The sequence below is a fragment of the Scyliorhinus canicula genome, chromosome 10 (assembly GCF_902713615.1).
Source record: "Scyliorhinus canicula chromosome 10, sScyCan1.1, whole genome shotgun sequence".
In the NCBI taxonomy this organism is placed as follows: Eukaryota; Metazoa; Chordata; class Chondrichthyes; order Carcharhiniformes; family Scyliorhinidae; genus Scyliorhinus; species Scyliorhinus canicula.
In genome coordinates this window covers 77,751,878-77,779,589 of record NC_052155.1, presented here as the reverse complement: position 1 = coordinate 77,779,589, position 27,712 = coordinate 77,751,878, and the positions used below count along the sequence as shown (strand labels likewise).

Sequence of the window (27,712 nt, the reverse complement as noted above, 5' to 3'; positions counted from 1 at the left end):
GTCCATTTCTGAGAATATCTCATCCACGATATGATATATGTGAAAGACAACCTAATTACCATCTTGAGATCTTTGTCAGATTTTATAAAGCAACATATATTAGGAGTCAAGTCATAGTTTTGGAATGTAGTTGGCTGCCTACATTTGAATATTGATGCTTCAATAATATATTTGCTTATTCTAGGACCAGATCAGATGCCTCTCAAGGAAGAATTTGAACAAATTATGCTGAAAGCAATACAAGACTCGAGTCTTAAAGATAGATCCTTACAAATGGGAGGCCCTTCTTCCACCGTCTCTCCAGGACAATTACCCTGGCTAGCTCGACTTGCTGCCAGTGTTTCACGAGATTTGGTGCAGGTTGTTTTTACTCAAAATTCCCTGGCAGAAGGCATTTCAGAGACCTTAAAGTCATTCGGTGATGTACATCTACAACAGAAAATACCTAATTATGTAGTCGTAATTTGTACAACAAAGATGAGAGGAATTGAATTCTGTGTGGTGGTTTTAGGTAAGTCAAGATTAAGATTTATTTGAAATTATCCAGTTATAGCAAAATGTAAACTGGTGCCAAAGATGGTAACAGCAGCCAATAATTTTATTATTAAAGTACTTACCCTGAGATTACAGAGTTGTGATTGATATGCTAATTTTTCAAAAGACTTTGTATTTATTAAAGACAATTAATTTGCGATGTAGCTAGCCATTTAATCTAAATTGTCAGTTGTCTGATTTACATGGTTACATATTATCAAAGATGGGTGCTGTTTCATGTATATCATGTCTTCTTCAGTGTATATTCCTGTGAGAGACTTTATTGAAATGAATAGAAATGGCAGCCTGCAGTGCTTCCTTCGTGGCAGAGTCATATGGCTGTGGCAAATTAGGTAGTATACTTAGTAAGATTACATTCCCCTTTCCATATCGAAAAAAAGATACAAGCGTCCCCCATTTCCTAGTGAACAAAAAACACATTTGCATGCATGATCTTGTGTGACTGTGAGCTACCCAAGTTACCCACTGAACATCCAGTGTTTTCATGCATTAACAACTATTTGTTATATTAGTCAGTCATTGCTCGTGCATTGAACACATAGGGTGGGATTTTTCTCCCCCTCTGTGGCGTGTTCTGCAGCCGTGGAGGGCGACTCACCAGAGGCGGGATTTTCTGCTGCTACCCTTGTCAACAGAGTTTCCCGTTGTATGCACTCATGAACAGCCAGAAAATCCAGCCCTATTACGTTCCCTGAAAGAACTGCATGTGGGTTAACATTGGTTGTTTGTCTGGGTGATGTATCTTGTCTGGAGAGTGTTGTTTCCATGTCACTTGTTACCTTGGTGACTGTTGTTGTTCCATTGCAGTTGTTAGGGACATGTGGACATCTGGGATTGATGGTAGTTCTGCACTCAGTATAGCTAATGAGGTCCCTTCTCCCTGACTGGCCAATTGCAGTGAAGTGGCAGCTTTGTTAGTTGAGTGTATATGCTTGCGGACAATTTATCTACGTATGTGCCAAGTTTCCATGTGGCTGACTCTTGTTGAGAACATAGAAGGTTTGCACCCTGACTGGCTCTCTGATACTCAACTCTGCTGATGATTTGGCAGTATTGACAAACTGAAATTTGGCTTTCTGTCATTTCACCTTTATCTTTTCCTTCATCAGTTGCTTTTTTTGCTATTGGAAGAGTAATTTTTGCATCATGACATCAGCCCCTGGACTGGACTACTTTCCAAGCCTTCAGTCAATGTGTTTCTTCGTCTGTGCTAGATTTGCTGGATTTCTGCACAGGTCCTTGGGTGATTTTCACCTTTGCATTCGACTGGGAGGAATGTGGAAACAATAAATATGTTTTGCTGAATTTCCCAATCCTTTATGAATCAGCAGAATTCTTCATTTGTGAATTGAGGCCATTGTCACTTATCACAATGTCTGGAATGACATATGGACAAAGTGTACATTTAGGAATTCTACTATTCCCTTGCTGTCGTTGAAGTCAGCTGTCCAACTCCCAATAGTCAGAAATGCAATTTACAGTGACAAGATAATCAGTTCCTGCCAAAGTGAAAAGGCCAACTCACAGTTTCATCCATGGTCTGTCTGGAATGTCATATGTTATCAACGGCTCCCTAGCTTGTTTAGCTTGGTACTAGTTACATACACCACACTGGCCAATGTGGTCTTTAATTTCATTGCCAGTAAAGAGCATTTCTTTCCTTTCACAGAGTTGTTTTAATTCCTTAAGGATGCACTTCATCTTTCCTTTCATCTCTCTAGGGGTGATGAGTCTTATTTCCTTTGTGATAGATGTCATCTTGGGCTGTCAGTTCATCTCAATATATCCAATATGCTCTTGTGACCGCAGTTATCTCTTTGATTTTCCCTGGCTATCCTTTCACCATTAGATTACATTAGATTAGATTAGATTTAGATTTATTGTCACGTGTACTGAGGTTCAGTGAAAAGTATTGTTCTGCGTAAAGTCCAGGGAGACCATACCATACATGAAAACATAGAAATATGATAAATACATGAGGATACATAATGAAAAAACATAAACATAGACTGTGGGTGAAGTATATGGTATATAGTGGTACAACTGCAGAGAAGATGCTTAGGAAGGTCAGTTCAGTCCATAAATCAGTTCAGACCCTAAGGCAGGAACTGATTATCTTGTCACTGTAAATTGCATTTCTGACTATTGGGAGTTGGACAGCTGACTTCAATGACAACAAGGGAAATAGTAGAATTCCTAAACGTACACTTTGTCCATATGTCATTCCAGACATTGTGATAAGTGACAATGGCCTCAATTCACAAATGAAGAATTCTGCTGATTCATAAAGGATTGGGAAATTCAGGAGGGTCATTACTTCTTTTAGTGCTTGTAGAGTTGAATCTTGGGTATTTTGCTTGATTTGAGCAAAGTGTTTATCTGTCCGATTCAGTGGCCAGGATTTTCCCCAATATTGGCAAAGGCCGATGTAGGACGGGAAAAGCAACATTGAAGCTGCCAGTGACAGTGGCGGCTTTCTCTGATGTATAGTGCATTAGGGGAAAAAACATGAAGTTATGGGTTCCACAATGTATATCGCTGGTGTGGCGGCCTCTGATTCACTGACACCACCAGTAACTTAGACAGTTAAGGATTGGGGTACCATTCTAACAGGTCACCTCAGCAGAGAGAGAGTAAACCAGTTCATCCTGAAAACCACCCCCCCCACCACCACTTTGGCCAGTGTTTCCCACTGAGAGTATGATTGTGTAAAATTAATCCTATGTCTTCACCCTCCAGGGTACAGCAGTGTGCCTTCAAAGAACTCGATTGATTAACCATTTAAACTCAGCCATGTGGAAATGTCAGATTTAAAAATTGTTTTTGATGCTTCAGAGCTGCTAGTGTTGCACATTTGGGGGATAATTTTGTGACCATGGTCCGAACGTGGAGGGTGATAACTGAAGGTCACAGAGCTTGTGATTTTCTAAACCATGTGCGTCATAGTTGGGGTTCTTTGGTAATAGCAGAGTCTTGCAAATTTATAATTCAGCTTCTGTTATACCGGCTTGATTGTGAACACATTCATAAAACACTGAGAACCTTGCCATCAGAATCTTTCTAAAAATGAATTAGCTCAAATGTATAATGAGCAAATTTAAACTTCCTCACCCTGAATTTCTTCAAGCGTTCTGCAGGACCCTTGTATGAATTATGTCAAGCGATTGATGGAATGTACCAGAAGGGCAGCAGAGACACACTTGGACTAAGTTTTTGCCGTTTCTGTGAACCTCTAGCCTGCCTTAAAAGGGAAGAACCTCTGCACACCCTTTGCAAGGCAAATTGCACGGGGTTACTCCTAATAAATGCACAATCTCATGATGAATCTCTTCTGAACTTAATTTATTTGCTTCAAAATGTTGTCCTCAGTAACTTTTCGAAAGCCCTATTCCATCACACTGTCATCATCACACTGTTAAATTTTACTTGGCAGAAGTTCAATATGTGCTTCCCACAACAACTTCAATTTCTGTCATGTTAAACCTTCCAATTGAAAATTTGAACCAGTACTGAACTTAAGTAATAATTTTAAAAGCTTGAACTGCATATTTTACAGAGTGTTACTGATCTCAATGGTAAACAGTTGTGTGCTCTATCATAGCAATGAACAGATCAGTTCAAAGAAGTGTTTGTTTTCTTCAGGTCACTATCAATCCAGAATGCTAGCAGAGAGCATGCTCAGCACAAGTGAGTTCTTGAAGGAAATCAGTTACGAACTAATTACAGGGAAAGTCAGTATTTTGGCATCTCATTTCAAAACCTCCCCCTTTGGTAAGTGTTTCAATCAGGTCTATGTTATTTACTTTGCTCGATGCCTTCAGGATCTGCAACAGTTTCAGTAACTTCCTCCAAGCTATGGCAGTTTTGTTTATCGAATGATTGCCCTGACCTTCAGTCATTTGTTTGGCTTTGAGTTTCGTAGAGTTAATGAAAGAGAAGTGAGACTAATTTGAGCAAGGGTGCCTCAAACAAACACTTGGCCTTTCAATTATGTATGTGGGGCATCTAATACTTTATTTGCCAGTAACTTAACGGTTTTTATATTTTCCGTTTATGGCTCAATCAGATTTTGTGTTTTTCAGATGTTCTTAGGTGCAGAATGTTAGTCCCCAAAATTTCACCCTGGAAACCAGCCCCCCACCACTTTGGGCAGTGTTTCCCACTGAGGGTATGATTTTATAAAATTAATCCTTATGTCTTCACCCCCCAGGGTGAATTAATTATCATTTTGTCATAAAGAGGCCCAAGTTAGAAGCCACTGAATTCAGTGGTGGTACGTAAACGCATGACCTCTAGATTGCTAGTCCAATACCATGACCACGGGGTCATGTCCTCAGCCTAACCACCTTCAGGGCAGTACGGTAGCATAGTGGTTAGCAGAATTGCTTCACATCTCCAGGGTCCCAGGTTCGATTCCCGGCTTGCGTCACTGTCTGTGCGGAGTCTGCACGTCCTCCCCGTGTGTGCGTGGGTTTCCTCCGGGTGCTCCGGTTTCCTCCCACAGTCCAAAGATGTGCAGGTTAGGTGGATTGGCCTTGCTAAATTGCCCTTAGTGTCCAAAATAGCCCTTAGTGTTGGGTGGGGCTACTGGGTTATGGGGACAGGGTGGAGGTGTGGGCTTGGGTAGGTTGCTCTTTCCAAGAGCCAGTGCAGACTCGATGGGCTGAATGGCCTCCTTCTGCACTGTAAATGCTATGATTCTATGATTCAGCTGCTTCATCAATGGCCTCCCTGTCATCATGAGATCAGAAATGGGGATGTTCATCTCCAATAAGAGTGAATCTAACCATCGTCCCATGACATTCAATGCATGACGATCACTGAATGCCCCACTATCAACACCCTGGGGGTTACTATTGACCAGAAATTTAACTGAATCAGCTATATAAATACTGTGGTTACAAGAGCAAGGTCAGAGGCTGGGATTTCTACGACGTGTAACTCACTTCCTGACTCCCCAAAGCCTGTCCACAATTTACAGGACACAAGTCAGGAGTGTAATGAAACACTTGCCTGGATGCTTGCAGCTCCAACAACACTCAAGAAGCTTGACACCATCCAGGACAAAGCTTGATTGTCACCCCCATCCAGCATGGAGATAGTCATTGCCTAGCACTTGTGTGATGCAAATGATACTTGGCACTTATCAGCCCAAGGCTGGATATTGTCCAGGTCTTGCTACATATCACCACGGACTGCTTCAGTATCTGAGGAGTTGGGAATAGTGATGAACATAGTACAAGTATCAGTGAACATTCCCAATAAACATTCACTCCCTCCACTACTGATGCACAGCACACTACAAGATGGACTTCAGCAACTCATCAAAGAACTGGCAATAGATGCTGACCTTGCCAGCAATACCCAAATGATGTGAACAAATAATTTTTAAAAACACCCCTTGGCATTTCACAGCAGTATTATAAAACACAATATGTAAATGAACCATGTAAAGAGATATTAGGTCAGATAACCAAAAGCTTTGTTAAAGAGGAAGATTTTAAGGAGTATCTTTAAGGACGATTATGAGGTAGAGATGTCAAGAGGTTTAGGTGGAGAATTCCAGAGCTTCGCCTAATGCAACAGAGGGCACGGCTCCAATAATGGAGTAATTAAAATTAGGGAGCTTCAATTTTCATACCTATTGGTTTCTATTTTTGTGTGTTGTACAGTAGAAGCCTTTTCTGTATTGCTGCAACAAAAAAGATGAATATTTATGTGTTGAATGTATAATTTGTATTACCCCTCTTACTAGAAAAGGTATGTAAAGGATACAAGCTGATTTTACAGGGCATATCTCGGAGGAAAGGCCATGGGTTTGAGGAACAGACTGGTTCTGTTTCATTTTATTGTCCATCGCATCTGTCATCCAGTGGGCTCTGGATTAGTTTGTCCTACCTCTACCTTTCCTCACTGTGGGAATCTATCTTGGCTGTACCTTAACTATCCCTTTTTTAGAGGCAACACATTATTCAGTTAACACTTTTCCAATATACCTGGCCCAGATCCATTCACACTCCATTGAAGTCTGCTCTCCTCCAAGTAAGTGTTCTTACTCTGTATTTTCCCATCTTCCTGATAGAAGAGCCCATTAAGACGATTAAAATAAGCCTGATCCTGAGAGTTAGGGGTGCAGCCAAAAGGCATGCAGAAATTCTGCCCACAAAAGTTGCACCATCAGAAAAGTTGGAGGAAGTTCAGTCCCACAGTCACAAGGAAAACCAATAGATATTTAAGTTTATTGAACAGTTTACAAAAAGCTAGCCCCTCAAAAAGACAAACATTTAGGATGATACTGATCAACTGCTGCAGAACAGAGGCTAATAGAAGTGGCGGATGGAATTTAATCCAGAGAAATGTAAAGTGATGCTTTTGGCAGAAGGGATAGGGAGAGATAATATGAAGGCACAGTTTTGAAGAGTACAACCCTATATAAAAAAAAGTCTATTTATCTGTTTTAGAAAGAAATGACACACTGACCAGATACAAAGTTGATTACCTAGGAAATCCATATTAATTCACCTTTATTTAAACGGTTGACTTGATTTTTTATTGTGTATCAGGTATATTTTGAAGTTTTGTATACTTTTATAGTTTATTACTATAAGAAGTCTTACAACACCAGGTTAAAGTCCAACATGTTTGTTTCAAACACTAGCTTTCGGAGCGCTGCTCCTTCCTCATTCACCTGTTGGACTTTAACCTGGTGTTGTAAGACTTCTTACTGTGCTCACTCCAGTACAACGCCGGCATCTCCACTTTATAGTTTATGTTTGCAGAGTTTCATTTTGAATTATTATAAAACTTTTTATGTGTCTGGGCACCCTGAATAAATTTTCTATCTTATCCAGGTGATAACTTAGACAAATTCCTGGATAAATTTCAGCACAGCCGAAGTAATACTGTTGCTGTTCCATTCAATGGAAATGTTTCTGAATATATTCCTTCAGACGAAGCTGCAGCAATTACATCTATGCAGTGTTTTGGTAAGACGTCAGAATATATGGTCAGCGTTAGCTCTTGGCAGCAATGGTCACCCTTACTAAGTTATTGTCTAAAGGTTCTCGAAGTGACTAGGCCTCTTCTGTTCATGCAGTTCTATTGCTTAATGTGTTTTGTGCGTTATTAACCCTACGAGTTGATGATTTCGTCCCTATTTATAACTGACCTGTATATAATTCAGAAGAATCAATTTGGCGTCATCCATTGTCAAAGGGCATTCCATCATGCAGCAACCCGGAAGGTAGTGTGTAGGATGCTCACAAGTTGATCCCTTTCAGATATTGTGCATGGGCAGCTCCACAAAATGATTTCAAGGTGCGATGAACAGGCTGCACAAAATTAATAAAAAATTTTGAGGTGACCTTGGTATTATGGAGTTGTCTTACCAAGTAATCTTTTGATGTGGTAACTGTTGACATGCTCAGAAAACCAGTAAATTTTATATGAAAGCCAATTATTGTTATTCCTAAACTGCACCTAACAGCAACACTTAATGGCTACTTAAGGACCTTGTCTCACCCAAGATTTTGGGCGCCCTCTCCCCCGCCTAACCGCCAACACCAAAATCGTAAACCCACCCCTCTCCACCCCGGGATCCACTGCCCTCCTGCTCCGGGACCTCTGTTATTTACCTGAAGTGTAGTCCCATGACTTGTGCTCATGAACAGTTTGATGGCCTGACATTCATCACTGGACCCAGGCTGATGTCCCAGTAAAAGGAGGTGGGTGTTCTAGCTTGCCAGCCTGGCTCTCTGCCACTTCCATTGCCACACTAGACTTGTCCCCAAGGCCGGAAGGCCAATTCTATCCCACCGTACTTCCCTGGAATGATAATATGGGCTTTGTGAAGGAGTCAGGTTCTGAGTCGGCATTTTCAGAATCGACCTTCCTGCCTCTTGCACAAATTTCCAGCCTATTGTTTTGTCTGTGTTTTCATCATCCTACTGAAGATCTACTCGGTCTCTTCTGGTTGCCCGTTCAGCAAAGGGACTGAGGAGGCAGCCCAGAGTGATGCAGGCACAGAGAGGTCATGTGACTCCATGAGAGACATGTTTAAAGGGATAATGCCCTTGATTTCAATTGAATGGATATGCTATTTTTCTGTGGAGAGTAAACAAGCTTCAAAGAGTGAAGAGGGTGACTAAAGTATGAGTTGCTACTTTTTCTGTGTAAAAGGGATTTTTCACTTTAAAGTTCAATAAATTTCTGTGTATTATTGAAAAAATAACTTTGTGCAGCAGCATTTATTGCTAAGCATGGAAACATAAGAGTGGCCAGATCAATAATGTAACTGCAAACTATAGGCGGAAATTTAAGATGCAATGTGCTTTATTTTTCTTCCACAGATTCAGTTACTGAAGTTTTCCAGATTCATCCACCTCAGCTTAATATTGCCCGAAAGTTGTTATCTCAAGTGTGTGCCATAGCAGACTCTGGAATGCAAAACCTAGACTTGGGGCGTTTTGGGAAGGTTGACTTCATTATTTTAGTACCCTCTTCGGAGATTCTTTTCCAGCAGACTTTGCAACGTGTTCGACATTCAGGTAGGCAGTTAAAACTGCTGAAAAGTTAGTTTCCATAGTGAACAACGGAATATGTTCCGTTATGGATATAACATTTTTCAAATAGGCTTTACTTTATCCTATTACCCAATAGTTATAAGTTAATAAAGTTATTTGATTGTTTCTAGATAAAGAACTAACTTGTTTAACTTTAATCTCATAAGGGATTTAAATAAATTGTGGTGTAGCTCTTTTTAATCAAGAAGTTGGTGTGATTTTTAAATGGGGTAACATCACATTATTCTCACAAGACTATGTGCTTTGCCTCCCAGATTGCCCCCTCCCCCCAACTTTGATTTCTTCCCTCATTGCCAACCTTGAAGCACGTGTCCAAGGAGGATAAGATGGATAAACTGTCTCCAGTGCTATTTCTTACTAGCTGTTGAAAAGCATGCCAAACCACTGGAATTTTCTCATCTGAATCAGTGCAGAAGGAGGCCATTTGGTCCATCAAGTCTGCACTGACCCTCTGAAAGAGCACTTCACCCAAGTCCGCTCCTCTGCCCTATCCCAATGATCCCTTAACCTAACCTGCACATCCTTGGATTGTGGGAGGAAACCAGAGCACTCGAAGGAAACCCACGCAAGACACGAGAACATGCAAAGTCCACAGAGTCACCCAAGACTGGAATCAAATCCGGGTCCCTGGTGTTGTGAAACAGCAGTGTTAAGCACTGTGCTACCATTTCCTTATACATCTGCGACTGAGATTGGGAACCCAACAGTGTGGGGGAAGCAATGTATGCCTCAAATATTTATACTTAATATATGTAAAAAAAAACATATAAACATTTAAAAAATCAAATCTATCCTCTGGCACAAAAAAAAATCAAATCTGTCCTTTGGCACCAAGTACACAATATATTTTAACAAGAGTATTGCATTCAAAACATATAAACCAAGAGGATAAGAAGAATGATCACAAGCCCTTTGTCCCAAAGTAACTTACTATTATTTTGTTCCAAGGATTTACTGCATCAATGGGTGGCATCTTCCTTGCCCTGCAGAGGTAGCTTGGAAAAGGGTGGACGGCTAAATTCAAAGAATTACTCGTCTGGATATCTTGCCCATGCTATCAAGCTTTGAATCGAGTTTCTCAGGGATGGTTTACTGTGGGAATTGTACAGACGTTGTATTGTACTGTATAATTTGTTTTTCAATTTCTCTGCGCTTTGTACAGCATAAGAACTGTTCTGAACTTCTGTTTTTAAAATAATTCTTTGCTGTGCTGTGCAGTACCTGTGTTTGAGGAACCTGTTATAAACTTGGGGCGTGATTCAACTAATTGGGAACAATATCCCACAGTGTGTACGTTTAGCCATATGATTCCCAGTGCTAGCAACACATTGTGTTGTATAAGGGGCATCAGTGGGGACGAGACCACACATAGCCCCATTTTGTACACTGAGGAGCTCCGAAAGCCGAACTCCCCAATGTAGCGAGGCCCCCGAACTGACCCCCCCCCCCCCCCCCCCCCCCAGCTCGAACACATTATGAGAGAGTGCCCCACCCCTCCCAACACCCGCGCAGGTCACCCCAACCTGATCGCGCGTGTGCAAAAACTGCCCTGACAGTGCCACCTGGGCACCTTGGCAGTGGCAGGCTGATACCCAGGTGGCACTGCCAAGATGCCAGGCTGCACTCCCAGCATGCCTAGGTGACATCAGCAGTGCCAGGAAACCACGCTGTCCAAAGGGCATGTAGGTGGGGGCCTCTGATGTTCTGGGAGACCCCAAGAGTGCCATTCCTTCTAGTCCCCATTTGTGGAGACAAGTACCAAACAGTGCTTACCCGAGGTCTCCGAGGTAATGGGGATATATCCCAGAGCCTCAGGTACCTTAGGTATCTGGGCATTAAAGTGAGACTAGCTATCTCGCTCTAATATGCAGATTTGCCAAAAAGTGGCAGGATTTACTTTGCAGCGTCTCACAAGATCGCATTAAATCTCACGAGACATTGCAAGCCAGGTAGATCCTGGGAGCGAGGGCTCCCGGCTTTTATCGGCCACGCTGCACCGCGGCAAGCCAACTTTCGGGCGCAGCGTGGCAATTGGATCACGCCCTTGGTGTTTGAAAAGTTTTCTGCATTGAAGAAATCCTACAGACAAGGCAGCAATTTTAAATATATACAGTATCTCTCTTATATTCAGAGATTTATTTTATTTTGCAAGTTATTTCAACTGGAAACTCACAGTACTGGACATGTATGGTACAGTGTTTCAATTTTTACTTAAAAGACTGTTCTCAGGATTCTAATTCTGGCTTGAACATTGATTCCTATGGGAAACCATGCTTCACTTAAATGGGTTTCACTTAAAGTAATGATTTTCAAGCACACAACCACCAGTTTAAGTGAGGACTTGCTGCATTCTATATTGGAAAGATTCCATCCAATACATTTACTCTTGAAAATTAACAAATGCAGAACCAGCCACGAGTAAATATTTCTGATTTATTACATGATACATCTTTGTTTTTACGCAGGAGTTCTCGTAGACTTGGGTCTTGAGGAAAATGCTGTAGCCTATCAAAGGGCTGAGAAATATATCATCCGGCTAGACCATGACATTCAGAACAAATTTGAAGCTTTCATGAAAAAAGTCAAGCAGAATCCATACACACTGTTTGTTCTTATTCATGAAAACTCTCATATTGATCATACTAGGTAAGTTTATTTCATTGCTGCAACTTTATCTTCAATGTTTCATTTTCACAATTCACAAGAACATATTTCACGTCATTTGGACATCTTTGTGGCATCTATTAATATCAGCCTGAGGCCAGTGCTTGGTTTCCATGAAGTATATGCCACGGCAGCACAGTGGTTAGCACTTTTGCTTCACAGCTCCAGGGACCCAGGTTTGATTCCCGGCTTGGGTCACTGTCTGTGCGGAGTCTGCAGATTCTCCCCATGTCTGCGTGAGTTTCCTCCGGGTGTTTCGTCCAACAGTCCAAAGATGCGCAGGTTAGCTGGATTGGCCATGATAAATTGCCCTTAGTGTCCTTAGTGTCCAAAAAAGTTAGGTTGGGTTGCGGGATAGGGTGGATGTGTGGGTTTAAGTAGGGTGCTCTTTCCAAGGGCCGGTGCAGACTCAATGGGTCGAATGGCATCCTTCTGCATTGTAAATTCTATGATTCTGTGAAGTATAGATTCTGCTGTTTGATTCATTTTATGTATTACCTTTTCTTACTTAACCTTTTCCATGATGATATGCTCTCCACCATTTGATGCTGAGCAACTAGCCCAAGATTGGTAAACTGGCATCTCAATGAAGCTTGTGAACAAGGCGATGGTTCCCTTAATACCCTTGTGTTCTGTTGAACCACTCATTGTTTTTCCTGGCTTTAAGAATTTGTTCCCTAGGATGACCACGTGAACTTCGACCATATAAACCATAAATTGGAATTATTTCACATATAAATTAGGAAATTAACTAACTATATTATTTCAGACAGTTGTAGCAAAAGGAGCACCTAATAAATGGCTATTTCTGCTGATGAATACAGATTTAAAAATCATCAAATATTTCTCTCCACCAAATTGGTGTGAAGGAAAACATCTCTCTTACATGACTGCCTTTGTTCCCCCAGATTACACATCATATTTGATATTGGATGTTACATGACCTCTATTATTTCTGTACAGTTAAAATACCATAGTAATGGCCATCACCACAACAGTCTCCTTGTCCTCACAACCCCTCCCTTGCCAGAGGACTGCCGTACTCACCCCAGCATCCTCTTAGTTCCCACTCCACTTACCTGATTGGGAGAGCTGCTGGCTTCCATTACATTTTTTCTGCTAGGTACAGTCCCAGCAATGACCACCACTCCTGCAAGGCTTTACGCAAAGATTCTTCCGATTATCTGTCAGAACTACAACAGAAGAGCTGGAAAATAGTGTTCATTTATCCATCAGCCAACATCACTTGAGGGAGACTGATTATTTGGTTATTTATTTCATTCTTGTTTGTGGGGCCTTGCAAATTGACTATCATGCTTGTCTACAATGCAGCACTTCAAAAGTACTCCATTGACTATGACTATGCCCTGAAGTTGTGAAATATGCTATTTAAATGCAATTCTTTCCTTCCCTCTTCCTAGTTAACCATACATGAAGTCCTTCTAGGCAGTTGTGAGTGAATCTGTGTTCCTTTAGTCTTGTTTCAGGCTCTTCAACACATGGGGAATCCAGCCAGGGTCTGTCGGATAAGTTTATTAATTCGCGTGAGGCACTTGAGGCGTGCAACTTACTTATGTTGCAGGTCAGCTCCTTTCCCTTCACTCTCCAGACACAGCAGTCCCGTGTTAGCTCCTACAATGAAGTGCATTGGATACTGCCCAACAGTCCTGTAAGTTCACATTACGGAATTCTTCTGTGTTTTGCTGTACAACAATATGCATTGGCCATATTTAAAGTGTTAGCTTGCTGTATAAATATATTCAGAATATCTTTTTTTTTTAAAGTGTTTTTATTGGGTTTTCACATCTTATATTTCAGAGTTCATAGGTTACATATTACCAAACAGAAAAAAACAAAGGACAATGAGAAAGACTGCAGAACTCGGCACATATATCTACAGGCCACTGGCTTCCCTCCCGCTGTGGCCATGACTCCCTTTATTTTTCAGACATATGTTACAATCCCCAATATGGTCAGAGCATGTATTTATAAGTGTTGATTTGTAATTTGGTGTGGGCTTCAGCTTGTTCTCAGACCAGTCCCCTGCAACTTTGTCCCTTGTCCGACTTTATCTCTTTGTGTACTTTTGGGCATGGCTCCACTCTCACTCCCACAACCCTGGGCATTGCCTCAAAAAAGGTCATCCAGTACCTGACGAGTCTGGGACACTCCCAGAACATGTGGGTGTGGTTGGCCAGGCCTCCCTGGCACTGTTTACATTTCATTTCTGGAAAGAACCCACTAATTTGGGTTCTGGTTAGGTACGCTCTGTGCACTGTCAACTGCGTTAGGCTCAGCCCTGTGCATGTAGAGATGAAGTTCTCCCTGTGTAGTGCTTCGATCCAGAGTTCTGCCCTATCTTAATACTTCTTCCCTGTTCTCCTGGTCTTGTTCAGGGGGGGAGTGTACCTCCTCCAACAATTGCCTGTACAGGTCCACACAGTTTCCCTTCCCTAGGCCTCCTGCGTCCAGTAGTTCTTCTGCTAACAAGTGTCCTGGTAACTGGGGGTATATCATTGTGTTCTTATGGAGGAAGTTTAAAAAACATTTTAGAGTACCCAATAAATTTTTCCAATTAAGGGACAATTTAGCGTGGCCAATCCACCTACTCTGCACATCTTTTAGGTTGTGGGGACGAAACCCTTGCAAATACGGGGAGAATGTGCAAACTCTACACGGACAGTTAACCATGAGCCGGGATCGAACCTGGGACCTCAGCGCCGTGAGGCTGCATTGCTGCCCACCACCACCGTGCTGCCCTTAAGGAGGAAGTTTTTGACCTGAAAGTATCTCGGGTTGTTTCCTCTTGGTAACTGGAACCTCTCTGTGAGTTCCCCCAGGGTTGCTACTCCGTCGTCCTTGTACCTGTCCCTAACCATCAGTGTCCCCTCGTCCTTTCTCCATCGTTTGCAGGTGGCATCCATTATTGCGGGAGTGAACCTATGGCTATTGCAGATGGGGGCCTTTGTGGACATTTCGGTGAGACCAAAGTATTGCCTCATTTGGTACCACGTCGGGAGCATGGCTACTGCCACTGGGCTCCTCACGTATTTGGCCGCGGGTGTGTGTGGGAGAGCAGCTGTGGCTAGGCTCGGAGGGTAGGCCCTATGTAGGAACTCTCCTCCATCTTCACCCACTCTGCTCCCGGTTCCTTCACCCATCCCTGTACTCTTCTGCGTTGGCCACCCAGTGGTAGAACTGTAGTTTTAGAAGGGCCTGGCCTCCCATGTTTCTTTTCCTTTGCAGGACCTTCTTTTGGATTGGATCCTCTGATTCTTTCTCCACCCCACCACACATAAACACCATGATTAGTTTGTCGACTGTTTTAAAAAAGGCCTTGGAGATGTAGATCGGTAGGGATCTAAACAGGAAGATGAACCTGGGCAGTATGTTCTTTTTGATCATCTATATTCTCCCTGCGAGTGGGCTCCATCTCTGTGGGCCCCACCTCTGCAGGGCCATTTTTGACTGCCTCCACTAGACTCGCAGGTTCCATTTGTGGATCCTTCTCCAGTCATGATGTTCAGATTATCCTAATGTGGAGCTCATAACATTTGGAAAATGCTCAGGGTGAAATTTACTATCAACAAGAAGGGTTGAGATTCCAAATTCATGTTTAGATATGGGGCTGTGTTTACAGTCAAGAGTGACACATCACAGTAGGCCCAATTCGTAAATTACGAAGAGTGATTTTTCAGTGTTAACAAATGACAGCCAGCTATAGCATTGATGTTTTTCAAAGTAAACTATTTTCAAATTGAATTCTACAGGCTCTCCCAATCTCATTGTAAATTAGGTGAAGCTTATATAAAATTTGGAGAAATAGCCATTTGTGCCTTTTCTGTGGAGATTTCTACTGAAGTTACAATGAAAAAGCAGGAGATCTTGAGTGCGCTTTTACTAAAAGGGAACAACATCCCATAGCGAGCGCGTTTAGTTGCGTGTTTCCCGGCACTCATAGCGCTGAGAAACACATGGCTTTAAAGTGCCACTCGCATTAAATAAGGGGCCTCAGCGGGGAATGTGCGGTCAAGGCTGGAAATAGCCCCATTTTCTACACTGAGGAGCTCCACTCAACGGAACCACTCAGTATAGTGAGAGATCCTGTCACCATTTTTAAATGGCGTCCTGATCTCCAAGGCCCCCCAACACGACCCCGACACCCCCACCCACCCCCCCACCCCCTCAAGCCGCAACACACTATGGGAGGGTCCCCGGCACTCCGTCAACACCTGTGCAGGGCATTCCCTGGCATTGCCAGGCTGACACCAGGTAGCACTGCCAAGGTGCCCAGGTGGCACCAGCAGTGCCAGGGTGCCACCCTACCCAAAGGGTTAATAAACATTTGATGCTACTTTACTCATGATCCTATCAGTTAGGCGATTTGTCTTTGCGCAAATCAAACCTTCAACAGTATTTCCTTGTACCTGCAAGAATTCCTTTGGTAACTCAGTCTTGAGCCAAAAATATTCCTTGAACGTCCCTTGCTAAGTTATAATGAGAAGACAAATTAAAGAAAACTTAACAACTCTTTTCTTCCTTTGAAGAAATCTATAGCTCTCCAGATACCAAAATATGAAATGCAGAAAAAATACACACTTAACTGAAAAAAATAACCGACCATTCCTAATTGAGGTGAAGAGTCACAACCTAAAAAGTTAATTTGTCCTTGCTCTTTCTGCTCCTGATGAATCTGATAACCAATTCTCATATTTTGCATTCAGATTTCTAGCATTCCGTGTTTTTTAGCGGGCCTTAAGAGGCTAGTGTCGCATTAAGGCAATGAACACCTTTGTTTAGGGATTGAACCCCGAAAATGCAATGGGGATTAGAATCATGTTATTTCAGCCCGTGATTAGATGATAGAATTGATGCCCATAATGTTATAACAGATATTTCAGTAGTCTCTCGTTCGTTTTGCTTTAATCAGCTTTGATGGAATTGGCAGAGAGATTCTAATCTGTAAAAGTTGGAGGCAAGGCAGATTGCTACTATCGCTGGTCTCCATATTTCTGCCGCTGATAATTTTTTTGGCATTATTACAGTGTCAGGCATGTTTGTTCATCATAAGATGAGATAATGGCTGATCTTTCAGGCCATTCACACTGGCGGGATCTTCCGGTCCTGTTGACAATGCACCTCTGCCACAAGGGGTGCATTTAAGGGTTGAGTGGAATATCCCACCCAATATATACTGTACAAGTACGGTAACATGAGGCTTTACCTAGAAACCTTCAGTGCTAACACAGGAACCAGATTTACGAACGTTTCCATTCTTCACAACTGTGGCTTATTGCTTAGGCAAACATAACTCAAGACAATGGCTGTTAATGAATGTGTGCAAAATACTTAAGTAACTTGAGATGAAAGAATGAAATACCACAAAATGTTAATAAATGTGCCTCTTGGCTTGTTTATTCTGTTTTAAGGAGCTGAATAAATTGTTATGCGGCTAGAGTGAGAAAATATTTATTAGTACTCCAAAGCAAGCACCTTTTTATAGAAACAAACCTTGGGTGGGGTCCAATGGCCTTGTCACGCCCGCCCCGGAATGCAACAAGGCCATAATCTCACGAGAGGCCTCTTACAAGATTAACGATGCTCGTTACGCCTCATAATGAGATCCCGAGAGGTGTTGTGATCTGGATCTCGCCCTGACTGGGCATGAACCAGATTTGCATGTTCAAGTGAGGCTCACTTGAATATGTCTACGCCGGTCTTCCCCAAGGTGTAGATAAAAGGGTCTCACCTCAGAGGCCTCAACCAGGTGCCATTTAGCACCGGTCTCCACAATCTTGGACCAGGTATAATGACACTTGGTGGGGGGGGCTCCCAGGCAATTGGAGGGCCCCCAGGTAGTTCAGTTCTGGGCATGGTGGTACTGTGGGACCCCCAATGCCACCCAGCCACCATGGCACTGCTAGTCTGGCACTCTGGTAGTGCCACCTGAGCACCTTGGCAATGTCACCCAGATGACACCCTGGCTGGCGATGCCAAGGTGCCTGGGTGGCATCTTGCCTGTGCCAGGAATCGGGCCCAGGGGTGCACTGCCCTTATGAGGTGGGGTGTGGGGGGCTGGAGGGCTAATTGGTAAGGTGGGGCATTGTGGGCGTACGGCGGTAGTGATGGGGGGTGGCTTCTACACTTTGAGGCATGGAGATTTAATTTAACAATTTTCAAGTGTTAAAAGCTTCCATTTAGATTGCATGGTCCGTAGCAAGCTGTTGGGAAGATCTGGCAGATTGCGTAATGTTAAATTACTTCCTGCCTCTAATTCTGTTGTATTTCATCTTTATTTTTCACTCAGGAGGAGATCTGCAATGAGGACATGGTATATTTTGGTTTGTCGGATTACAGTAAATCCTTACAATGGGGAATCACAAGCCCTATCCTAAGATGTGATGAGGCTTTTGAAAGAATGGTGAATACTTTGATGGAAAGGTAAATAGTGTTTTTTTTTATGTTGTCTTAATTCATTATAAATTATTCTCTGTTCTTGTTCTTGTTCTTGTTACTTCCATTGTTAAGACAGTGGATGCATTGGCTTGTTCCACGTAATTGCCAGTCCTTCCCACCCCAAATTGTCCCTGCTTGAGCTGGCTACCAGTGGTTACTGATTACCATTCAAGATTTAAGAGTTTCTCTCTTCCTGCAGAAGGACACCACAGTCTCCAGTTGGCCTGCCACAGATTGTATGTTCAGCAAGGCAGGATTCAACAGTAACCAACTCCCCATGACATCCAATGGCATTACCGTCACTGAATCCCTCACTGTCAACATCCTGGGGGTGACCAGAAACTAAGGACCAGCCATGTAAATATTGTGGTTGCAGGGCAGCATGGTGGCGCAGTGGGTTAGCCCTGCTGCCTCATGGCACCGAGGTCCCAGGTTTGATCCCGGCTCTGAGTCACTGTCTGTGTGGAGTTTGCACATTCTCCCCGTGTTTGCGTGGGTTTCGCCCCCACAACCCAAAATGTGCAGACTAGGTGGATTGGCTACGCTAAATTGCCCCTTAATTGGAAAACATTAATTGGGTACTCTAAATTTTAAAAATAAATAAATAAATATGATGGTTACAAGAGCAGGTCAGAGACTGGGAACTCGCCTCCTGACTCCTCAAGGCTTGTCCACCATCTACAAGGCACAAGTTACGAGTGTGATAGAATACTCAGTATTTTCCTGGACGAGTGCAGCTCCGACAATGCTCAAGAAACTCAACACCGTCCAGGAGCCCACTTGATTGGCACCCCATCCATCATCTTAAATATACTGCACTTCTTCCAATTACTCCAACCAGCTCTAAACTATTGCTTCATTTCCATACTTCCATCTTCTGGCATCACAGACTCCAGGTACTTGAAATGACTCACTTTCTCCAAGACTTCATCCATAATTGTCACACCTACACACTGATCCTCTGCCTTAGACTCAAACCGACAGTCCATAGGTTGGATCTTTAGCCTGGTGATCGTCATACCCCTGTCTTCCAGTGCTTTTCTCCAGTTCTCCAGATGTTCGGTCATGTTCTCATCATCCCATCACATAGCTCAATGTCATCTACAGACATAATTGATGGTGGCACTTTCTGTCTCACTTGCTCAACTAGAACCTCCATGGCAACCAGGATGAGGAAGGGGCTTGGCGCTGATCCAACTTTGAAATTCTCACTCTCCACCACACTGGTTCCCCACTCTTGTCTGGAGCTCCTTGTACATGTCCTGTGATAGCTTACGTACATCTCAGGGACTCCACTAATTTGAGCACATCTCCAGACTTCCTCCCTAGTTATCCAGTATAAGCTTTCTCTAGATCAATGAAAACAACTTTCGTGTTAGATTGGCCGTTCCAATATTCCTCCATCACTTACTTCAAATCAGAAGTGGCATCAATTGTTGAATGAATCCAAACTGACCTTCATGGATTTCCACTATTTTTCTCAGTCTCTGGTCTATAACCCATATTTTGAAGGTATGTAGTAGGAGTTCAATTTTTTGAATCTTGGATTTCTCCGTTTCCTTTGAATGACTTTGCCTCCATGCACTTGGGATTTACTCTCATTGTTACACAATAGATAGCTTGTTTCAGACCTGGAGCCCATATTCACCCAAGATTGTCCATATATCTGCTGTATCTCCTCCAGTCCTGCTGCTGTTCTGTTTTTCATTCCTTTAAGTACAGTTCTAATTCTTCCAGGTTGATGCTAGTTGTCATTTATTATTTGCAGCTACCTTTAATTCCTTTGTCCTTGGGTTTTCTCCATTCTTAAGCCAGTTAAAGTATTGAGTATGCCTCTCTTTAATTTCTTTCACTAAGGTTACTCCACCTCCATCCTTGATTGTACATATGGGCAAGTGCGCGGTCAGTTCCAGTCCCATGTGCCTCAGAGTCACAACACAAGTGAATTAACCAATAATACTTATAAGAATTCCTGAAATCTTTGGCTCAACACAGTTGCACTTTATTTATAACAAGGATGATGAAATATGCAGTAAATGCAACTGAATATCAATAAGCGAACCTACAACTCCCTTTACTGTCCCACCCTCTAACCACACACACAAGACAGACAAACATGGGGGGGGGTTGAAAATAATAAGGATGAAGGTCAAAAGAGTCTTTTGCTTCCAATGGTGGTTCTGTAGCAGACTTTCCTGACAGCGCGCTGGTAGTTGAAGCCTCTGGTTTACAGCCTGTAATGATCTTCGCTGTAGTTTAGAAATGTATTACTCAAGAGAATCTCCTTGGCTGCTTGTCAGACTCTGCTTTTAATTTGTGGTTTATTTCCAGACCTCTTTCTTTCTTGAGACTCTTTATCTCACATCAAACCTTGGTCCCAGCTTGTGGCTTGACTTCAAGCCTTTTCAGTCTCGAGAGAATGACACCCAGACTTACTGGAGAGAGAGAGTCAGTCGTCATAGCGGCCTTATGAAGAGATTTTAGCTGAATCGTTTGGGAGAGAATTAGTTGGAATCCTCCACACCAGGCTGGAGAATCAAAAGTGTAGCTAAAATGGAGCCTCGTGGCTCTGAGAACATTCCAGTGTGATCAAATCCAATCACCACCTGTTACCATATAGAGCACAGCCTTTTGGGCCAATTTGTTGACCACCAGCCACACCAATCGAATTGAGTCATCACTGACATGGCCAATCGGCAATCACCAGTCTAAGTCAGCACAGCCTTCTGGATGCTGCTGTTTGAATTAAAGGCACAGGCCACACCCTCCTGCTTGTATTAAAATGGCAGGCTGTCTTAAAGACATATCCACAAGTCATCCATGGATCAAAAATGTAACAACAATAATAAAAGAAAGGGGAAAATAAGGAAATAAACAGGAAGGAGCCTTACAATATATTTCTCATGTCTTTTGCTAACCTATCTTTAGCAGCTACTATTCTGAAGATATTGTTTTGTCCTTCTTCGGTATCCAGACTTTCATAAATACTTTCCATAGTGTAAGGGTCCTTCCTGTTTATTCCCTTATTTGCCCTTTCTTCTATTTTGCAATTATTATTTTTGATCCATGGATGATTAATGGACATGTACCTTTAAATCAAGGAGCAGAGAGAATGAGGAATTCAGAAATTATAGGGGAGATCACTCTGCTTGCCTCTGCTGATTTAAATAGGAGCATCAGACCTTTCGGTACCAGGGAGAGAGATGGGATGTGATTTGGATTGATAGATTGGCTGGTGGCCAATGAATTGCCCAAAAGGTCGCACTCCTTGCAGTATCAGGTGGTGATTGGATCATATCCTAGTGGGAGAATTCTCAGAGATCTCAGGGCACAGTTGAGTCCTGGATTCAGAAAGACAAGGACCTCCTTTTTTCTCTTTCTCCAGAAAGTCTGTGAGTACTAGATTCCTGAAGCTGCAGAGTACCTGAATGAATGAATCTACAGCAAAACCATTACAGGCTGCAAATAAAGACCAGAACTCACTATCTCTAGAAAAGTTGTCAATGCTGTATTTCTGAAACTACAGAGGCCTGAATGAATCTGCAGCAAAAACCCCAAACTGAAAGCAAGGAGGAGTAAGGTGCTGGAAATGCCCATTTGAAACAAAAACTCTTTTCCTCTTTTACTTATGATTTTTAACCCCCTTTTTCCCCCTCTGTGTTTGTCTGTCTTGTGTGTATATGTAGAGGGTGGGGGGACAAGTTAAAGTGGGGAATTAGGAATTAAATAATAGTTAACCAGTTGCATTTACTGCATATTTCATTATAGTCCTTGCTATACCTTAACAGTAGCCAGCGATCTTTCTCTAATAATCACTGGCAGGGATTTTCCACTTCTGATCATTGTGGGAACCGTCGCCGGCACGGTTGAATATTTGATAGACTGCCAAAGGTCCATTGACTTTGGGTGGGAATTTCTGCCTCCCGGTACTACTTTGTACTTTCTTTGTGCTGTTCTTTATCTTCATTGATTCCTGACTGTTTCCACTTCTTTAACACTTCCTTCTTTTCTTTGACTGCACGTTTTGTGTTTTCATTTCACCACTAAGTTTCCAATCCAGCTTTTCTCCTCTCTGATAACCTTTCACACACTTCCTCACCAGTTTTCTTCATAAAGTGTGCCACTGAGTTCCACCAGTCTTCCATGGTGTCTGTTGTACCTTCTCCTACTTCTTTCAGCCGTCTCTCCATCTTCTCCTTGAATTCCGGCTTCATTTGCAGATCTTTGAGCTTCCAGGTCCTGATGTTCTGTTTTCTTGTCTGCTGCTGGTTTGTTTTCTTTGCAATCAGCTCTGCCATCAACACTCTGTTGGGTAGTCAGTGTCTCATTTGGGAAGACTTTGCAGTCCTTGGCTTTCTTTGCAAATTCTCTTTGAACCATAATGTGTTTTGCTGCCACCACTGCTATAGGCTATATGGTGGTTTCTGTGTTTTTGGTGCTAGGTGTTTAGTATTACCAGTTGGCATGATGTAGCAACTTCCAAGATCTTGGCTCCTTTTTCATTTACTTCTGCTAAACCGTTTCCACCATGATTAACCTCGTATTCTACTCTTTATCTCTCCACATGTCCACTTAGGTCACCTGCCACCTCTAGCCTGGCACTGCTTGGTATTATTTGAATTTTATTGTCCCGAATTCTACTTTCTCCTCTGGCCCACATCCACTCTGTGTTGCACAACTCACTCCACATCTTAACCCCGTTTTCTAGTTTTGCTTTGATGATTCTGTCTCTGATGCTGTCTACTGCCAACACCATTTATTTTCGCGTTTAATACTATTCCAGCACCATTTCTTTTCCGATCTTGTATGGACAGTAAATTTTATATCCACTACCAATTTCTCTTGCTTTGCTGCCCTTTGACTCTGTTTCCTGATGACCCATGGTTTGTATTCATTTTCTCACAATCAGGGAAGTTATTTCACTGCTTCTTCCTGACACTTGTTATTTTGTGTTTAGTCATCTTTTCACCTCTTCTTCAGCCATTCTCGTCCATTAGATGATAACCACTGCCCGTTCTTCACAGGGTTCTGGCAGGGTCCCTGCTCGTCACGTCCAAGGTAAGCCCTAACATGGCTGCCAATTTAATTTACATCAACCATCATTTGGATTTGGGGGTGGTTTTACAGCTGAATGTCCTTCTTGCTCCCTCCCCATTTATCCGTGCTGGGGATGGCACCAGTGCACGTTGAGAAGTATTTACTCTTGAAACTTACAAAAATATATTTTGACACATCACTAAGGTTGAGACCATTGTGGTGCTAATGGAGTGGATTATTATCTTCCTGTGGCCAGAGAGGGAGAAAAATTAAGAAAAAGTATGTTGAAAAAGAGACAATAATTAATAACGATAAAGTGAGAAAAATGCAATAATTTTTCATTTTTTAAATAATTATACATATCAAAACTAACTCCAATATAGCTGCACACCTAACTGCTTGAGAGTACTTTTCTGACTTTGAGCACTGGCCGGAACGCTCGTTCACCAAAATTATAGAACAAAAGAATGGATATTCCGCAATAGAATTTCTAACTATAACTGTAAATAGTCATCAAATCATGGTCATTTATATACTTGGATTTCTGAAGTGTGTTATCTTGTTTGGGCTGTCTGGTGGCTGGCAGTACAGGACCGGTAAATGGTCTTTTTTTTGTTTAATTGAGTGCAGTGCTCTGAAATTGCCCCACATCAATGCACTTTAATATTGAAGAACAATGTAACCTAGCAAATACACTGGAATCTCTAAATTAAAACCCTAAAAAGCCCAACTCCAACATATACGTTTTCCTGAAAACCAACTGAAATAACTATTGTGATGTTCAAATAAGGTTTAGTAAATTTGGCTCAGCTCATTATGGATTCTTATAGTTAATCCTTAATAAAAATGGGTCCCGGCTTGCTTGAGTGTAAATTAGACTAATCTTAAGGATGCAGAATTACAGTAATGAGAATTCTGATGGCTTTCCTCTTTTTCAGATATCCCAGATTACATAGCATGGTGATCCGTTGCTACCTGTTAATTCAGCAGTATGCTGAAGCTATGATGGCTGTAACTTCAATGAATTTGCTGAGGGAGCACACTACTCCTGAGACACTGAGTATTATGGATGATTTGATTTGCTGTCCTGGGAAAGATAAGATTGGTCGTGGTCATATGCTATTGATACGAGTACCATCAGTGCAGCTAGCAATGCTTGCCAAGGAACGACTTCAGGATGTTCGTGATAAACTTGGTCTGCAGTATCGGTTTGAGGTACTTCTGGGCAATCCTGCCATGGAGCTTACTGTTTCCAAGCACTTTGTTACACGGATGAAGGTAGGAACATTTTTTTAAAGGAGTTCAGAAGGAGGAAAGGAAGCAAACTTTCTAGTACTGTAGAAATGTTATTATATGTGCAATCATGGAATGGGGAAGCAACATTCCTTCTGAAAACTGTATACAAGTTGTCTTATTGCAGATTATACTTAATCCATTGAGCCTCCTGAAGAAGGTGAGCAGACACTTAACTTGGGCTTTCTGGGCAGCACGGTGATGCCGTGGTTAGCACTGCTGCCTCATGGCACCGAAGTTCCAGGTTCGATCCCGGCCCTGGGTTACTGTCCATGTGGAGTTTGTACATTCTCCCTGTGTCTGCGTGGGTTTCGTCCCCAAAGATGTGCAGGATAGGTGGATTGGCCACACCAAATTGCCCCTTAATTGGAAAAAAATGAATTGGGTACTCTTAAAAAAGTTTTTTTTACCTCGGGCTTTGCATCATCTCTTCCCCTTTGATCTCCTATGGCAATCATGTATGTAACTCACGAACCTTGCTAGACCCAGCTACCCTGCAACTTATCCTCTGTAACATGCATTGACCTCCTGGCTCAGGGACTATTCCAATTCCCATTTGAAGGTATCCAAGGGATTGATACTCATTGATATATGTTTCAGTAATCTGTTCCAGAGTGTGATTGCTCTCTATGACAACAAATGCTTCCAAACCTGTAACCTAACTTTTTGCTATGTACTTGATTAATAGACCCCTTCGTTCTCCCGATCTTAAATCACCTATCCAACTATACAGAACTTAATCCCTTCATCATTTTCACAGTAACTTAATTGAAGCCTGCTTGTGACTTTAAGCGATTATTATTATATTATGTTATTTTTGAGATGTAGCAAAAAGCAGCAATACTTTATAAAATTCCCCCATTGACACCAGCACTGTTGTCAAAGGGAAGCACAGCACTTTGACCTTCACTTTAAGGTTTCCTTCAAGATTTCTTTGAATGTAGAGGTCGGAGAATCGCCGGGGGCCGGGCTGAATCCGCCCCCGAAGTCTCTGGCACCAGAGATTTGGCGGGGGTGAGAATCGCGCCGCGCCTGTCGGCGCCCCCCCCCGGCGATTCTCCGGCCCGCGATGAGCCGAAGTCCCGCTGCTGTCATGCCGGTCCCATCGGCGTGAATCAAACCACCTACCTTACCGGCGGGACCAAGCGGCGCGGGCGGGCTCCGGGTTCCTGGGGGGGTGCGGGGAGATCTGGCCCCGGGGGGTGCCCCCACGGTGGCCTGGCCCGCGATTGGGGCCCATTGATCGGCGGGCAGGCCTGTGCCGTAGGGGCACTCTTTTCCTTCCGCGTTCGCCATAGTCTTCACGATGGCGGACGCAAAAGTGACCCCCTCCCCTGTGCATGCGCGGGGAGTATGTCAGCAGCCGCTGATGCTCCGGCGCATGCGCGGACTTTCGCCAGCCGGCGAAGTCCCTTCGGCTTCGGCTGGCATGGCACCAAATGACGTTCCCGCCGGCCGGCAGGGCGCCAACCACTCCGGCACGGGCCTAGCCCCTCAAAGTTAAGGCTTGGCCCCTAAAGGTGCGGAGACTTCCGCACCTTTGGGGCGGCCTGACGCCGGAGTGGTTCACGCCACTCCATCCTGCCGGGCCCCCTGCCCCGCCGGGTAGGGGAGAATCCCGCCCCAGGTTCTTATCGTTTATCGTGTAATGATTGTGTGGCATTCAGCGTTTCTTAAATTATTCCAAAGTTTGCATCTCCATTACACATCTAGGAGTCCATTCATTGAGTTAATCAATCTTTTGTGAAGGAGAGTTTTTTTTTGTACATTTAGAGTACTCAATCATTTTCTTTCCAATTAAGGGGCAATTTAACAGTTCACCTACCCTGCACATCTTTGGGTTGTTGGGGTGAAACCCACGCAGACACGGAGAGAATGTGTAAACTCCACACGGTCAGTTACCGAGGGCCGGGATCGAACCCGGGTCCTCGGCACTGTGAGGAGCAGTGCTAACCATTGCGCCACTGTGCTGCCCGTAAAGGAGAGCTTCTTGGCATCAATTCTAAATGTATCTTTTTTATTTGAACCTGAATCCCCTTATTCTACATTCACAACTTAGCTTGACCAACATAGGCACGATACTCCAACACAGTCTGATTGAAACCCACTTTTCAGTTTTAACATTACATTTCTCCAACCCGAACTTAATGTTTTGTCAACAGATTTCAGCGTTCTGTTTTCTTTGTCCATTCTTTTTTTTAAAAGTTAGAGTACCCAATTCATTTTATTCAATTAAGGGCCAATGTAGCGTGACCAATCCATCTAGCCTGCACATCTTTGGGTTGTGGGGGCGAAATGCACGCAAACACAGGGAGAATGTGCAAACTTCACACGGACAGTGTCCCAGACCCGGGATCGAACCTGGGACCTCGGCGCCGTGAGGTAGCAATGCTAACCACTGCGCCACCGTGCTGCCCCTTCCTAGTCCATTCTGCTCTGCAGTTGTTTGGCTTGTTCAGTACCTGGGTCACTAGGACCCATAGAATCTTTCAACTTCAGCTTGAGTGATTTTGACATGAAATAGCTAGAGTTGCATCTTAGGCCTTGACTTATCCAGTCGGGGATCTAAAGTGCAATTAAAATCCCCACCCATGATTAGCTGGTGTGAATCAAAATCTGGGATCAAAAGCAACAATTTATTAATGAAAGATGCGTCGTCCCAATTTGGGGCATATACATTGACCAGCATCACCGGTGCACCCACCAACAACCTACTAACAACTACGTACATCCCATTCGGATCCGTCAAAACGTTCCCCGCCAAAAGGCCACCTGCTTATTGATCAGGATCACTGCCCCTCGGGCCCTACTATAAAACCCCAAATTAAACATCTGTCCCATGGGCAGCATGATGACGCAGTGGTTAGCACTGCTGCCTCATGCCCATGAGGACCTGGGTTTGATCTCGGCCCTGGGTCTCTGTCTGTGTGGAGTTTGCACATTCTCCCCGTGACTGCGACCCAACAAAATGTGCAAATTTGGATGAATAGGTGGATTGGCCACGCCATATTGCCCCTCAATTGGAAAAAAAGAATTGTGTACTCTTAAGATTAGAATAAAATAAAATAAAACACCTGTCCCACCCAAGCCTTCCGTAACTTTATCTGATCTCTAACCCACAAATG

The 27,712-nt window shown here is 43.1% G+C and overlaps 1 protein-coding gene across 3 annotated transcripts in view; it reads left to right on the top strand.

Annotated features, from left to right (window-relative positions):
* greb1l (GREB1 like retinoic acid receptor coactivator) overlaps nt 1–27,712 on the top strand; it is a 373,269-nt gene that overhangs the window by 288,460 nt on the left and 57,097 nt on the right. For all 3 annotated transcript variants that reach the window (XM_038809210.1, XM_038809211.1, XM_038809212.1), the window contains 8 exons: nt 185–511; nt 4,198–4,326; nt 7,407–7,541; nt 8,904–9,101; nt 11,603–11,783; nt 13,278–13,470; nt 18,109–18,242; nt 24,233–24,572. In XM_038809210.1, coding sequence (XP_038665138.1) covers nt 185–511; nt 4,198–4,326; nt 7,407–7,541; nt 8,904–9,101; nt 11,603–11,783; nt 13,278–13,470; nt 18,109–18,242; nt 24,233–24,572 — 1,637 coding nt within the window. The remainder of the gene's footprint in view (nt 1–184; nt 512–4,197; nt 4,327–7,406; nt 7,542–8,903; nt 9,102–11,602; nt 11,784–13,277; nt 13,471–18,108; nt 18,243–24,232; nt 24,573–27,712) is intronic.